The sequence below is a fragment of the Theobroma cacao genome, chromosome 6 (assembly GCF_053813885.1).
Source record: "Theobroma cacao isolate CCN51 chromosome 6, ASM5381388v1, whole genome shotgun sequence".
Lineage (NCBI taxonomy): Eukaryota > Viridiplantae > Streptophyta > Magnoliopsida > Malvales > Malvaceae > Theobroma > Theobroma cacao.
In genome coordinates, this window is record NC_142644.1 from 419,488 (window position 1) to 434,891 (window position 15,404).

A 15,404-nucleotide genomic window follows, 5' to 3' on the forward strand; every position below is an offset into this window, starting at 1 on the left:
AGAAGATGATGTGGAGGAGCTACAGATTCCACATGTCACCCACGGTTACCATTTAGTGAAAGGAAAAATGGGTCATGGAATGAATCAAGGGCCATGACCTCCAACTTTATGCAATTTTTGATGGCCACTTAGGTCATGATGTTGCAGAGTACTTGCGGACTCACCTCTTTGACAAGATATTGAGAGAGGTATGAACTTGGTACTTTCTGTTTCGATTGAACAGATTTTCCTGTCTAGGAAAATTTTCATGTTCTCTTCCAAATTCTAACAGCCTGACTACTGGAGAACCCCGAAACGAGCAATCAAAAGAGCTTACAAGCAACAAATGATGAGATTTTGGAGGATGTTGCTCGTTCTCGAGGTGGCTCAACTGCTGTTACAGCAATACTAATTGATAGACAAAAGCGAATTGTGGCTAATGTTGGTGATTCTCGAGCAATCTTATGCCGAGGTGGTGCACTGAAACAATTAACAACAATCATGAGCCACAGAAGGAGAAAGAATTAGTTGAAAGCAGAGATGGATTCGTGTCCGAAATGCCAGGTAATGTAGGTTTGATCTAATTTACTCTTCTTCTTGCTCCTTGCCCTCTCTTGTTGTAAGATAATACAGTACTAATCTACATATTGGAATAACACTGGATATGATCTATATTGGAGTAGGGATTGTTCCTCGGGTGGATGGGCAGCTGGCGATGACAAGGGCCTTTGGAGATGGTAAACTGAAGGAACATATCACTTCAGAACCAGATGTAAGGGTTGAAATGATTGATCCAAATGCAGATGAATTCTTCATTGTAGCAAGTGATGGCCTTTGGAAGGTAAAATTGTAGCCTTACCTTGTGAGTAAATCTTTAAAACAAAACAATTCTGTCATGAAGATTTATCATCAAGTTTGGCTAATGCATGCAGGTAATGTCAAATGAAGAGGCTTTTGATCACATTAGAGAGTTTGACGATGCCCAAGAAACGTCAGAGGAATTAATCAGAGAAGCTTTAGCTAGGGGATCCAACTCTGACTTGGAAGTTGAAAGCGATTCCCTTAACGCCATTCTCTGGACGAGACACCATAGCAAAGTCCCTTGGCGTATGAAACTAATCTCCAATGCCATTGAAACTCTTTCTAAATCATTCAGGAAAGTCACCTTTAATCATATCAGCCGGGAGATAAACTTAATAGCTGATGGTCTTGCTAAAGCCGGGGTTTTGAGAGCTGTTAACTTCAGTACCTTCCTTCAGCCGCCAGGAATGGATCCTTCCTCTGAAGCTTAGCAAGGGTTTGTTAGTTATTGAATTTATCAATTGGACTTTCCCTGTCATGTCGGACACTTCTAAAATGCACTAATGCTTCACTTTCCCTGTTCAGACTATTTCTGATGCTTGCCAACCCTCGTATGTGAGGATGCTTTTGTTCTTTTGAAAGCTGTTTAGCTTGTTATCTCTTTAAGAGACCTCATCAATAAATTTGCCTTTCGAAAAAAAAAAAGATGATATCTATTGTATAGTTGTAGCTTTTCATTAATTACTTATGTTTCATACGTTGGAGGTTTTGTGCGCGCGCACACACGATGTTTGGTTTATGCAAAGTAGTAGTGTTCACTATCTCTAACAGGAAGTGAAATGGTGAATCCTAAAATTGCATTTGAGATTTGGCTTTTGTACATTTCATTGCGTTATTAGGGTGAATGGATTGTCCTTAGTGAGCAGATCTATAAGGAATAGATCAGAAGAACTTTAGTCAAGTACATTTCCTATATATAAACAAGACATCTATGATCAAGTGTAATTGAGAAGGCAATAAAATTCTCCTGAACTGAAAGCTTCAACCATGTAGGGTATACTTGTTTCAGTTACAATGATTCTTTACAATGTACAATGAATAGAAAATGGTGATATACAACAATGGTGGGTGTGGCAGTAAAGCTGGACTCAGAAAGACAGTTCAAAGAGAATAAATCAAACTAACACCATGAAACTAAAGCTATTAACAGTCTGGTCTTCATGAACTGGTTATGTCCCGGAAAACTGGCAGCCGATTTCTCCTTGATGAAACAGTGTTTGCTGATGCATTGTCCTCACCTTTCATATCAAATGATTCAAGTTGTTGAGTGATATTCCCAATATGATCCTTACAATCAGGGCGTGGATAAATTATGTTGGAATTCAGGTTTTCATCATTGAACACCTCTTCCCTGTTGAAGCCATCATAGCTGTTGAGTAATTCTTCTTTCTCTTCTTCTTCAACCATGTCTGCCCAGCTTTTCTTATTTGGTGCATTTGCAGGCCTTTCCAGTCCAATTTCTGATTCATCTTTAGATGAAAACAATGGCTCTCCATTAAGACCATGCGCTGAATGAGGAGTCACACCAGTTATATTCTTCTCAAATGATAGCTTGCGAAATGGACAGCCAACAGATTCTTCTGCCCATCTTTCCATTCTTTGATCTCTATTATTTAGCCACAACAAAGAGTTTCTGGGCTGTGTGAATAGAACTCCAGATAAGCCCTCCTGAACTTCCTCTTCCACTGGGCCAGTTGCAGAGTTCTCAGACTTCCCATTATTTGAAGCTGGTGGTTTTTCGTTAAGATTCTGGATTGAATGTAATGGCTCACTTTCACTGGTTAGAGATTGCTCAAAGGAGAGTTTTCGAATTGAATTTCGAACTGTATCTTCTCCCCATCTTCCTCCTCTCTTCTGATCTGCATTATTGAAGCCCTGTGAACATCGTCTTGGTTGGGTAAATAAAGCTTCTGAGTTCTTTTTACTAGCTGCTGAGGAAGCATATATTTTCTTTTGTGCAGAACCTACTTCTTCTCCTGTTGAATACCCTTCACACGGGCTTTCCCAATATGAACCTATTCTCCACTTCTCAGTGAACATGCTTTGTGGAGAAGACTGCAAATAACCTTTCTGTCCAATTGGTGTGCATTTTGAACTTCTGTCATCATATCCAGGGAAGTTATCATTCTTCTCAAGTGGATTTCTGCGGTAAGATTCACCATTTTGCTCATCTATTAGCATCTTCCCCTCCCAATGTGCATATGGCAACCTTCTCCTGCCCATAAAACCTGAAATGTTGTCCTCATTTCTAGGAAGGAAAATGCCGGCTTCTTTCAAACCTCTATCCCTGCATGGTGTCGAGGGTCTTTGAATTTCCCTTCCCTTATCTGGTTCCTTTGCCACTGGCTCTAACATTGATTGTGATTCTACTTGGATCAGCATATCAAGAGCACGTTCATAAGATTTAGAGTGGGATTCATCCATCTGTTCATTTCCTGATGAAGCTTTCACATCCTGAAGCAGTGATTTTGCTTCACTGATCCTGTTCATGTGCATCAAGCATATTGCCAGGTTGCATTGCTTGTTCATATCTGGCTCCAGAGACAATGCTTTTCTGTAATGAATTAAATTCAATGTAAAATATATATACGCTCATTTCTCTCAAAAAAATGTGGTGCATGTATATAATTTTAGGGAAAATAAAAAGAGCATACCTGTAATGTTGCTCAGCAATTCCATAATTATGTTGCTGGAGATAGGCCCAGGCCAAATTCCCTAGTATCCTGAACCATTATAGGAGGGGACCAAAGATAGATGAATATGCAGAAAAAATAAGTAGAAAGAATAAGAAAAATAAAGAGTATGAGTACAGCATCCACCTTGATTTCTCTTGTTCAATAGTAATCTGAATCTTCTTCCCTTGAGATCTCGCAATCTTTGTCCTCTTCCCGCCAAAAACTGTCCCTTCCTCAATGTTCCTCAGTTTGTTCTGAAGCATTTCAATCTCTTCTTCAACCCTTCCGGACCTCTGCAAAAACAAACAATTGCATAAAACAAATATGCCCTGAGTCTCCATACCATAAGAAGACTATAAACAGAAGGGCATATTATCATCGAGTACAACTGACGCCAGTAGTTTGAGATAACAAATTTGTGACATTTACATCAAAACAGAATGAATTGAAACAAAAGGACATGACCTTATGAGCTCCTAAGCTTCATCTCAACTCAATTTAATACTAATGAAACTAAGCTTGATAGAAACAGATACACATTTGAAGATAAGATGATGCAAAATACAGATTGCCATTGTACCTTGTAGAGTTCAACAAGGACATTATCAAGAGACTCTTGAGAATCATGAGGACAAAGATGACGGAAAGATTTGATCGCCTCAATAGCCTCATCAGATCTATTAAGTTGTTTCATCACAACAGCCATGTCTTTCAATGCACTGTCAACCCGATCTCCAGCATTAATAGCTGCCCAGAACAGGGAAATGGCTTTACTGGGATCCTTGTCTATCAACTGCGGGGTCCAGAATAAAATATTAGTATACACAAACAAAACACTAAATGGAAACATAACAAATCCAAATGTGAGCTAAGCTCACCATTGAACTCTAAAGACTAAACTAGTAAAATTGTAACCCTTGATAGTAAAGATACCTTCAGCAACCATTCTATTATAAAGCATTCACCCAAAATCATTCTACTAAATGGGAAAGCATAATTAATGCTATAAAAGCTGAAGAAAAGACAATCACATGAATCCCCAAAAGTTCTGTTTTGTTGCAAAATAATATAAGTTGACAAGCAATTCATATTCCTGGTAACCCAATATAAGGCCATTAGGGCAAAGAAACAACAAAAAACGAATCTTTGATACCAATTACCAAGAAATAATAAGAATGCATGTATCAAAAACCCCCAAAAGAAAAATCAAGAAATTAACCAAGGAAACAGTAAAAAAGGAGAATGTTTCTAAAGAAAGAAGACCAAAGGAATGGGGAAACCAAAAAGGAAGAAAACCCGGAAACAAACCATTAATAGTTAGTTTGGCACATAAAGCAGATGAGCTGACATTGAGAAATTAATGGTATAATTAACCTGGACGTGCTTTGCCCTGCCATAAGGAGAATCAGAAGCTGGAACTTTGTGAATGACATGAAAAGAATCGGCCTGATCGGCAGGCGAGATTCTTTTCCTCTCTGACATTGGCAAAACAGACGACTGTGTTTTCTTCCATGCAGGCGGCTGCGGGGTGAAGAAACCCCTCGATCTCGATGGAAGGTTCTTTTCGTTTGACCACATTACCTCCGATCTCCTTTTCTCAGAAAAATCTCGATACCCTTTTCCAGAATTTCCAAGAAAGTGCTTCTATCAATGGAAAAAAGAAGCACCTTCTAGCGATATACTCTACTCTACTCTTGGTCTCTTACTCTAAACAAAGCAAACCAGTCTTTAGAACAGACCACTTTAGCTCTTGAAAATTTCTCTTGATACTTGATAAAGAAGGAAGATTCCCGGAAACAGTAAGAAACTGAGAGATAATTGAAAGATAAAAAAAGAGCGATGATGATGGTGATGGTGATGATGATGATGATTCCTTTTGAGAAAATGTGAAGGAGAAAGTAGCGAAGAGAAACTGGAAAAAAATGGAAGAAAAGAAAAGAACTAGCCGTTTTATAATTACTAGCCGTTGGGGTTTTGGAGGACCCACGCGCTTCCTTGCGGGTGCCATGCTAAATATTCATTTCCCTTTCTAATATATTTTTAACAAAAAGAAAGATCTAAATTGTAAGATACATTTGCACACCAATAATATTATGTGTGATGAATTAATTACAATTAATTCATAAATTAATTAAAATTTTTAAATTTTAATCAAACCACTACTTATAAAATTAAAAATAAATCAACTTTTGAATGAATATAAAAAATATTCATGAAAATCATTTTCTTAAATTCTCCAATTAAGAAAGCCAGAAAAAACTTAATATCTTCAATCTAAATCTTTTTTTTTATTTAGTGCTTCAACCAAACTTTGTCTATATCTTTTGAGAGGTTTTAGAATATATATTTTTAATTTAATAACAAAATATTTTAGATTTACTATTAATTATTTTATTTTATATTAATGTAGTATACAATAAAAAGAGTAAAATATCTAAATTCACCCAAATATATTTATTATTAAAATATCTTTTTAAAGAAAAAATAACAAATCAGTAATATTGTGTATCACAAATCTAATGGTTTGATAGATTTTTTTCCAAATATGACTTTTTAATATCATGTTAACATGTATTTCTCAAGACAATGCCTTAATTTTATTAAGTGATGTTATAAGATTTCATTTTTACGCGCGTTATTTATTATTTTTATTTTTTTTATAAATATATATATATACTTATTTTACTATAATTATTCTCCTAAAATAATTTTCTTTTTTATTATAATTAAAAAAAACTCTTAATTATATTTCTCATATTTTTCACATCAAATCAATTATTTGATTAATTTATGAAGTATTTTTTTAACAACTCTCTTATTATTATTATTATTATTTTCACTGGCCCCAATATAAAATTTTGGGCTTCCTTACTCTATAGAATGAAATTAAATGAGTAGAAGGTAAAGAAATTAAAAAACTAAAAATACTTTTTTAGATAAATTTAGTTTTATGAATAATATACATATAATTAACATGTAAAATAATATAAAAAATTGTAAACTTGAATGTTAATATAAAAAAATTAAAAAAAAAAAGAGAAATATATTTGAAATAAAAAAAGTACAAATATTATGTATTAGAAAAAGAAAAAAATAAAATTATTTTTAACTGAACTTTTCGTACGTTTCCAATAAGATCCTGCCTTCCCTTCTACATAATCCCTCCCTTCTCCCCCTCCGCTAAGTAACCCACACAGGACGCTTAAACTCTCTCCCTCCACTGATAGAAAGGAAGCCCCAAAGCCAACAGAGATTCTCTTTATACGTATACAGACTCCATTATACGTATACGTATACGCCATTTCTGCTTCGGAGGTACCATCTCTACTCCCTTTGATCTTCACTTCAATAATTTTTTGGGTGTCTCGTTTGCTTTTATATTTCCTTCAAATTTCACTGTTATTTTTTCTGTAATTTGTACCCAAAGTGGTTTGTTAAAGCACTAACGCATGCATTGCTTTTTCTACGATTTTATCCCTTTGCTTTTTCTTCAAGTTGAGGGGCATAAAAGAATATGCAAATTTTTAGCCTTATCTTTTCTGCTGAAATTTTCCCTCTTTGTGTTAAAAGTTTCAATTTAAGAGGCTTTAAATTTTCATTTTTATTAGTACGTAGGAATGTAAGTTTTGATTTTTTTTCTTTTTTTTACTAATTATGTTATATTTATTTATGTATTGTGGCCTCGAGTTGTTATATAGACGTTTTATTGGCTGAATAAAAATTGGGTTCTGGTTTTATTTATTTTTTATGTTAGTTGTTTTATGTACTTTTCATTGTCATGTCATTTTTGCTTTTGGGTATGCTTTTTTTTTTTTTTTTTGGTACAGAATTTCGGGTATGGTTCATTTAACTTTTGCCTTAAAGGTTGAGTTTTTTTTTTTTTAAATGAAATAATTGAAGTGAAAGTTTTCTAAGGTTTCTATATGAATCTTCTGAATTCAAGCAAAATATGAAAACATTAATTTGCAGTTACTTTGTTGTGACTGTGGTGTGTCAATTTCCTGTATCCCTTGTTTAGTTTTTTGCTTGGTCAGATTGTGCCATCAGTGAATTGTAACTCTGATTGAGTTCTTCTTGGCATTTTATTTGCATAACTGATAAATTAGCATTTTGCTGAACCTTTTCTTTTTCCCAGTTTATTTAATCAAACACCTGGAGGTCACATGGAAACTGGAGGATCATTGGCACACACAATAAGAAAGCCAACTCTTACACCTAAGGCTATTATACATCAGAAGTTTGGCAGCAAGGCTTCTTATAAGGTAGAGGAAGTAGAGGAGCCTACTCAAAATGGATGCCCAGGATTGGCAATCCTTCAGAAGGGTCCCTGTCTTTATCGCTGCAGCTTGGAGCTTCCAGATTTTTCTGTTGTGTCTGGGTCCTTTAAGAAGAAGAAAGATGCTGAGCAGTCTGCTGCTCAGATGGCATTGGAAAAGGTTGGCATCCCCTTGCTCACCATACTGATTTTCCTATGATTTTAGTTTGATTGATGTGCCAATAGCTATAGTCATCGCCTCATTGTGAGTTTCAGCAATAGGTTGTGGGATATATAGTGAAACTCAAGAAAAATATACATGGCTGCTCCTTTGCATAAGTTGAATTGGTTTTCTATAATATGTTGCTAGGATTGCCTGTGTTAAAATTTGCTTCATTTTAGCAAGGTTGGTGGCTTGGAAGCTATGAGTTTAAAGTAGGCTTTTCATGATGAAGAATTTGGTGATGTCTGTTGAATCAAAATAAGATACAACGATTGTCAAGGAATTTGATCTCTACATAGAAGTTTTTTCTAAACAGTCTTTCAGAAGAGTCAGCTCATGAAGCTTGCTGCTGTTGCAGCTTCACCACTAACATGCTGATCATTACTGCTATTGCTACCATCACCTTCACCATCATCCACATTGTCATCAGAAATCCGCTGCCAATTTATAAATTATTGTTACCCCCCCCCCTCCTTCTCACTATAATTTGACTGATTTAAACATACCATTTAAACTAATGACCTGATTCTAACTAACGGGGTTTTGAATCTCATAATGTCAATTTTCTGATATTTACAATTTCTTCCAGATGTACTTTGAAAGAAATGCAATTGATGCACCTTATATGTTAGACATACAACTTCTAGTTATTTTCTATCTGAACTTTGTGTTGCAAAGATATCAAACTAGGGTACTGTCATTGTCAATTTGTAACCATGTAATTGATTGTTAAGAATGCAATATCTTGTTGATTTTTTCTGTATATGTACAATCAGGTCATGTTTCCTTGTTTGTGTCTATTAAACCTGGATGCTCACCTGCCCAACTTTGCCTTTGAATTCTTTGTCTGTTAGAGGTTGCTATCTTATTGCCATCCTGTTAAGCTTGGGCTTATTGTCCGCTTTCTTTGAACCAGTGATGATAATGCAGCAGCAATTTCTTCATCCTCATCTTATTTCCCTGTCTTTTTCAAAAAAAAAAAAAAAGTATTTCAAAAATTATGCCTCGTAATACAAATTTTTGTTGTTACTCAACTTTGAATTTGAATTGTGGAAAGTTGGAGCCAAATTTTATGTAAGGAACATTCTGACATGTTTGAGTATCTCGATTTCTTAGAATCCTTGTATCAACTCCTATAGCTAATAATTAGTACTATTCATCATGCATATTGGGATAGATCTTGTTCCTAGAAAATCAGTTTGTTACTTTGCTTAATTTGATTACAGCTCTTCCTGAGAACATTTTTTGGGTTTAACTTTTGAGTTTTTTTTTTTTTTCTAGTTATAGAATTATTATAAAGTTTGCCTTTTGTCCAGGGATTGTCAGTGATTTGTCCAAATAAAGCTGTCACTTCTTTCTTCTTCTTAGTTTTATCTGTTTCTAATTTAAAATTGCAGCTTGGCATCCGTCCCTCTGTAGATAATCTCACAGCAGAGGAAGCATGGACAGACTTGATTGCCCGTGTCAAATATATATTCTCAAATGAGGTTGGTGCCCCCTACACAATATGTCTGTGTGGCGTGTGTTGACAATGGCATGAATTTGTGCATTTATATCTGCAGAGTATCTGTGTTTATGCATGTGTATGCTGCGTTGATTTTTTATTAAATTATAATCAAGTAATAACCTTGACATATGTAAACATGGAATTGTCTGTGGACTGTAATTCTTGTTTCACTATAGATTAATAATTATCTGTTAACATTGAAGTATACAATTTCCTTGTGGAATAGAATGAAGAGAGGATTCTAGATAACAGTACAAGACATTTATCTTAACCCTTGGTCATGGGGAACATTGGCAAGCTAACTTTTTCCAACCTGTGTCCAACTTTTACATGAGCTAGTTTGAAAAGGTTAGTTTCTATGATTGCATTGGCTTCCTGACTCATCTTTACCAAGGGAGTTCAGTAGAGTAGTGTTTCCCTCCACCTGGCCTTTTCCACTAGTACCTCCTACAAGCACAAAATATTTATTTGTAATGGCTATCTCTTCTTGACTCTGCTTTATCCTTCTATCATTTGTCAAGTTCTTTCATCTCTTTATAATTCATTTATGTTCATTTTTTTTATCTATTATATATAATGAGGGCACACTGCTATTGCTTTAGAATAAATCGTTCACATTCTGATCTTTTCTCCCTTTATCTTTGTCATCATTGAATAAGTTCCTTTCAGGTCTTCATCCTCTGAGCAGTCACTTCAAAGCAGCTTTATGTAGAGTTGGTGATCATGATGGTTCAATTCCTGCTTCTGTTATTGCTATATGTGATGGAAAACTTAATAATCTCTGCAAAATAATTAACCCTAAAGTGGAGTCTCATCCCTTCATGGTCGTATCATATATTATGAGAGCTGCTACAGGATTACCAGAGTTGGTTGTTAATCCTGAGAGACAGCTTTCAATTCGGAAGGAAAACCCGTACCCTCCTGATGTCATAGAATCATCAGTATCTCAACAATCTGAAAGCATAACGACTATGGCCATATATATCCCATGTTCACCTGAAAAGGCTGTTGAACCAGTGATTCTTAATATTTCCCCAAAAGGTTATTACCTTGACGTTATTGCACAAAAACTTGGCTTATCAGATGCCAACGAAATTCTGATCTCAAGGTATGTTGAAACTGTTATATGATTGATGATGCCTGCGATGGCAATATTCTATGTGTGAAGTAGGCTCCTTAAAGAGTATCTTATCTTTTTTTTTTTTTGGACAAACAGGAACTAACTATTATTTGTTCTTCAACAGGACCATTGGTAAAGCTTCATCTGAAACGAGATTTTACTTTGCTGCTTCAAAGTCATATCTGTTAGAAATGTCATCTGATCTTCTAAATGCTAAAGCTGTTAAGTTTGGAGGACCTTTGAATGCAAGGGCCAGCTACATTTGTGGCCAAGATATATATGGTGATTCAATTTTGGCATCCATTGGTTACACTTGGAAAGGCCAAGATCTTTTTCATGAAGATGTCACCTTACAATCATATTACAGGTCTGTTCTTCCTTCACATATAAAATTTGTTCTGATACTATTTTCATCTTTTAGATCCTTTTTCACTTTTGGGGGTTCAAATTATTTCACAGTGCTTCTGAAAACTCTGACTGCAAATGACCTCAGCTGAAAAGAGTGCTAGTGTGTTTTACCTTGGTTTGTTTGATGGACTTAGAGTTAAAGCTCAACCTTATCTTTAAAAGTGCTTTGCTGTTATAACTTGAGATCAGATCAACCCATAGAAAATTTGCCAAGTTCCAGATAGGCTTAGGTCTTCTAATGTAATCTTTCTAGCTTAGCTGAGATCAATACTAACTGACTGCACCAATCTAAGAAAGAAAGTACCAGCCCCCAGCTTTGTTTATTAACTGATTTAAAAAATTTCCAAACCACGTATTAGGAAGATATGTAAAATGGATTTACGATATACATTTCCTCAACAAAACCACTGTTTGGATGAAACCACTTTAGCATGCTGGTTCTCTGGAAAAATTTTCTAAGTATTTAATTTCCATAAAGACAACTAAACAAGGTGACATGACAATTACCCTAAAAAGTTGTTCCATTAACACAGTAAAGCAGGACCAATGCGTGCTTCATTGACTGATGATTAAAATAAGGGATTGAGGGTGTTGTTAGACACAACCTTAATTTGCCACAATTTGGTTGCTTATTCATTCAGTTGTCTGCCTTTAGTGGTATTTCTTGTATGATTCATTAACTTTTCAGTGTATAATTGTTTTGCACGTGCTTATGCAGGATGCTTATAAGTAAAATACCAAGTGGAGCTTACAAATTGTCCAGAGAGGCAATACTTGCGGCAGAGTTGCCCCTGACATTTACTACAAAGACCAACTGGAGGGGATCCTACCCAAGAGAAATTCTCTGTTCATTCTGTCGCCAGCACTGGCTATTAGAACCCGTCTTTTCTACTTCAAGTATTCCTAAAAAGGCATCATTGGAGCTGTCTAGATTAAACAAGAAACTAAAGGTTTCAGAGTCAGCTGAGCAAGAGGTAGAGTATGCAAATGGACATGACATTGTTGATGCTGATGCTAAATCAGTGGGAATGGGAAGCAGTTTTATTTGTGAAGTCAAATTATACTCTAAGTGTCAAGATTTGATTTTGGAGTGTGCATCCAATGTTTTGTATAAGAAGCAGAATGATGCTGTCCAGAATGCTTCTTTAAAAGTTTTATCATGGTTGAATGCATATTTTAAGGATATAGATATGCCTTTAGAGAAGCTAAAACAATTAGCCAATGTCTTTGATATTAAGTTTTATCCTCAAAATTTTTCCAAGGAAGTTGTATCGTGCCTATCAGTTGAAAATTTTCAGAATCATGATACTCTGGGAGGCAAAGTACCTGAATCAAATGGTATTAGTATTCCAAATGATGTGGTGGAAGATGATGTGAGTTCTATAGATATAGAAGGTCCAGATTCTGGTGTTTGTCCATCTTATGGGTCCCTTTTATGCGTATGTTATTCTGCATCTTTAGTGACAAAAGGTGAACTTCAAAAAGAGCTTCTTGAAAGTGCTGAGGAGTTTGAGTTTGAGATGGGGACTGGAGCTGTAATTCCCTGTCTTGAAGCTGTTGTTACGAAAATGTCTATTGGCCAGTCTACCTGTTTCTATACAGAGTTGCCTTCGCAAGATTTGGTTTTGGCTGCAGCTAAGGATTCTGCAAATGCTCTTGCATTTTTATCTTCACGTGAGTAAATTCGTTCTTTAAATGCTAAATAATATTTGATAAATTTCTTCTTGATTTTAATTTGATGCTCTTAAGTTATGTTCCAAGGTTGAAAGATGACTAAAGATGTTGACTGCCCACAATGCTTTGGTTGTCTAAATCTCTGCTTTGCATGTTGAATAAAAATTACTTAGAGTAAAGCTTGTTTGTGGTGTGCATGGGGGCATTCGTTTATATCTTGATTTTAATTTGATGCTTAGCCACATCTTGAGGACTGATAGCTATAGACTTGGATGGCATGTAATGCGGTGGTTATCTCTTACTGTGTCTTTAAACATTTATTTAGATTGAGAGAGTTCCTGTTGGCCTGTGTGTGGATGCTGATGTATATGGCTTTCTTCTTTTGGATCAAAAAGTTACTGTTATTTGTCAGGAATTCTAATCCCAACACAATTTTTCCCCTTCAAGTTCTTTAGGATAATTTTACGAACTTTATGTGGCAGAAATTAGGTGCTAGCATACTGGTTCAACCTAGAATAACATTGAAAATTCTCTGTTTTTAATATCTTAATGTTGCTAAAAAATGTTGGAACATTGTATTCTGGTGGTGCTTGGTACCCCCAAAAAAAGAGTTTGTGGGATCATATGTTCATTTCCATAGCATATTAAGGTAAATACAATTCCATTTAAAAAAAATAAATAAATAAACAACTTAAAGGAGATTTTGTCGCTTGGCCAGAAAAAAGAGACTTTGTTGCTATAGCTTTTATAGTGCTGCAAGGTTAACCTAATCATATGTTATATTCAAAAGAAAAATGTTTCTGTAGCAGTAAATGGAGCTTGTGTAATTCTTCTTTTGTGGCATTGCTGCTTTAAATTGGTTGAGAGATCTAATTGACTGCACATCACTTCTTTGCATAAGCCTGCTGGTTGGAGTACTCGATCATCTTGTTGCAGGTGACAGAACCCCCAGAGGACAGAATGGAGCAGGCTCTTTTCAGCCCACCACTTTCAAAGCAACGTGTAGAATATGCGCTGCAGCACATTAAAGATTCTTGTGCTACCTCTTTGGTATTTGTCCTGTTTCCTCTTCTTTGTCAATGTTGATAATAATAAGTTGATTTTGAGATCATGCTATGTTCTGTTGTAGGTTGATTTTGGATGTGGCTCTGGTAGTTTACTGGAGTCTTTGTTGGATTACCCAACTTCTTTGGAAACAATTGTTGGTGTTGATCTTTCAAAGAAGAGTCTTAGCCGTGCGGCAAAGGTATTTACCAGTGTATTTCGGCTTTACATATGGCCAAATAAAATTGAGTAGGTCATTTATGAGCATTATATGAAGGATATGGACAAAAACAATTATTTTCATTGTTGCATTGCATAAATGAGTGGATACGGATTTGAAATCATCTTATTTGTGTGCTGTATTTTCTTTCACAAGCTAAAATGTGCCTTAGCTACATATCTTTGATTCTCTTGATTGTGCAGGTTCTTCATTCAAAACTAACCATGATGTCAGATCCTGAAGCACCATGTAAGAGCATAAAATCTGCAGTTCTTTATGATGGTTCTATCACAGATTTTGATTCTCGGTTGTGTGGGTTTGATCTTGGTACATGCTTAGAGGTATTTAAAAGCAACCCTTTTAATGAACCTATGCTTTTAGAATTATATTGATTGTCCTTATTCACAGCTGACATTTTGGAAATGAATAGGTAATTGAGCATATGGAGGAGGATCAAGCTTGTCTGTTTGGTGATGTTGTGCTCAGTTCATTTCGTCCAAAGATTCTTATTGTCTCAACTCCCAACTATGAATACAATGTAATACTCCAGAGATCCAATATAACAAGCCAAGAAGATGATCCAGAGGAGAAGATTTATTCACAATCATGTAAATTTCGCAACCATGACCACAAGTTTGAGTGGACTAGAGAGCAATTTAACCATTGGGCATCTGAATTAGCGGTCAGGCACAATTATAGTGTTGAGTTCAGTGGGGTTGGTGGTTCTGCTGACCTGGAACCCGGATTTGCTTCTCAGATTGCTGTCTTTAGAAGGGTTTTTCAACCCAAGGAAGATGATCTTCATGATGATGAAGGTTTGGCATGCCAATACAGAGTTGTCTGGGAGTGGAATAGGTCTAAGCCTGCTCTGACAAACTAACAGAGACAGACGAAGTAAAAGATTTTATTTATAGTTTGATAGCTAGACTGGCAGGGTAGAATACAAAATTATGAGCAGGGTGAAGTATCCATGAAATATATACGTCTTGTACATGAGCCAAAATCTGCAAAGATATCTGTTCCTGTGCTGGTTTCAAGCAGGAAACTCTGAAATACATTTAACTGGCATCAAGGGAATATAGCAGCTGGCTCGTATATGAATATATCTTCATGTGCGCAGTTGAATGTGATCAAGTTTCTCCTCTATTATTGTGTGTCGTTTTCCTTAACTTTCTAATTTCTGTACTCTTCAGTTAGTTTATTTATTTTTTCTTCATGGTTCACCCCAGCTTTTGCTATGATTGCTGCTGCTTCCGGTCGACATGGCGTTTCCAATTAACCTCTCTTTGTTCTCTCCTTCATGCTTGCTCTTTACATGAGAATTTAGCTTTGGCCTACCAAGCCATCTGTACGTGTTGATGGGTTTGGTTAATAATCACTAGTTTAGGGAGCCCTTACTCAGAGCAAAGATTCTCGGTCACAGTTCCTGCCCGGTCAT

The 15,404-nt window shown here is 35.8% G+C and overlaps 2 protein-coding genes across 3 annotated transcripts; one reads left to right on the top strand and one right to left on the bottom strand.

Annotated features, from left to right (window-relative positions):
- Positions 1-1,802: 1,802 nt before the first annotated feature.
- Positions 1,803-5,369, bottom strand: MS5 (Tetratricopeptide repeat (TPR)-like superfamily protein). The gene is made up of 5 exons (XM_007022854.3): positions 4,890-5,369; positions 4,096-4,308; positions 3,660-3,808; positions 3,495-3,563; positions 1,803-3,394 (listed from the first exon to the last, which is right to left on the bottom strand). Exons 1-5 carry the CDS (start codon positions 5,091-5,093, stop codon positions 1,999-2,001), a joined length of 2,031 nt encoding a protein of 676 aa, XP_007022916.2. The 5' UTR covers positions 5,094-5,369; the 3' UTR covers positions 1,803-1,998.
- Positions 5,370-6,672: 1,303 nt separating this feature from the next.
- Positions 6,673-15,110, top strand: LOC18595070 (small RNA 2'-O-methyltransferase-like). Of its 2 annotated transcripts, XM_007022855.3 has the most exons (10): positions 6,673-6,830; positions 7,651-7,951; positions 9,391-9,480; positions 10,160-10,608; positions 10,745-10,987; positions 11,747-12,702; positions 13,604-13,752; positions 13,832-13,948; positions 14,170-14,307; positions 14,397-15,110. In XM_007022855.3, exons 2-10 carry the CDS (start codon positions 7,679-7,681, stop codon positions 14,844-14,846), a joined length of 2,865 nt encoding a protein of 954 aa, XP_007022917.2. In that variant the 5' UTR covers positions 6,673-6,830; positions 7,651-7,678; the 3' UTR covers positions 14,847-15,110. The 2 variants fall into 2 exon arrangements, with proteins under 2 accessions (XP_007022917.2, XP_088663417.1); XM_088807291.1 differs by lacking the exons at positions 6,673-6,830; positions 7,651-7,951 and having other exon boundaries at positions 10,170-10,608.
- The last annotated feature ends 294 nt before the right edge of the window (positions 15,111-15,404 follow it).

What these genes read in the sequence shown, in the direction of transcription:
- MS5 (XM_007022854.3), bottom strand. Translation starts at nt 5,093, where the DNA reads ATGTGGTCAAACGAAAAGAACCTTCCATCGAGATCGAGGGGTTTCTTC. An exon ending in GCAGGGCAAAGCACGTCCAG is followed by an intron (nt 4,309 to 4,889) that starts GTTAATTATACC and finishes TGGACCCCGCAG; the next exon opens with TTGATAGACAAGGATCCCAG. An exon ending in ATTGCTGAGCAACATTACAG is followed by an intron (nt 3,395 to 3,494) that starts GTATGCTCTTTT and finishes AATTCATTACAG; the next exon opens with AAAAGCATTGTCTCTGGAGC.
- LOC18595070 (XM_007022855.3), top strand. Translation starts at nt 7,679, where the DNA reads ATGGAAACTGGAGGATCATTGGCACACACAATAAGAAAGCCAACTCTT. An exon ending in ATTCTTGTGCTACCTCTTTG is followed by an intron (nt 13,753 to 13,831) that starts GTATTTGTCCTG and finishes GTTCTGTTGTAG; the next exon opens with GTTGATTTTGGATGTGGCTC. An exon ending in ATCTTGGTACATGCTTAGAG is followed by an intron (nt 14,308 to 14,396) that starts GTATTTAAAAGC and finishes GGAAATGAATAG; the next exon opens with GTAATTGAGCATATGGAGGA.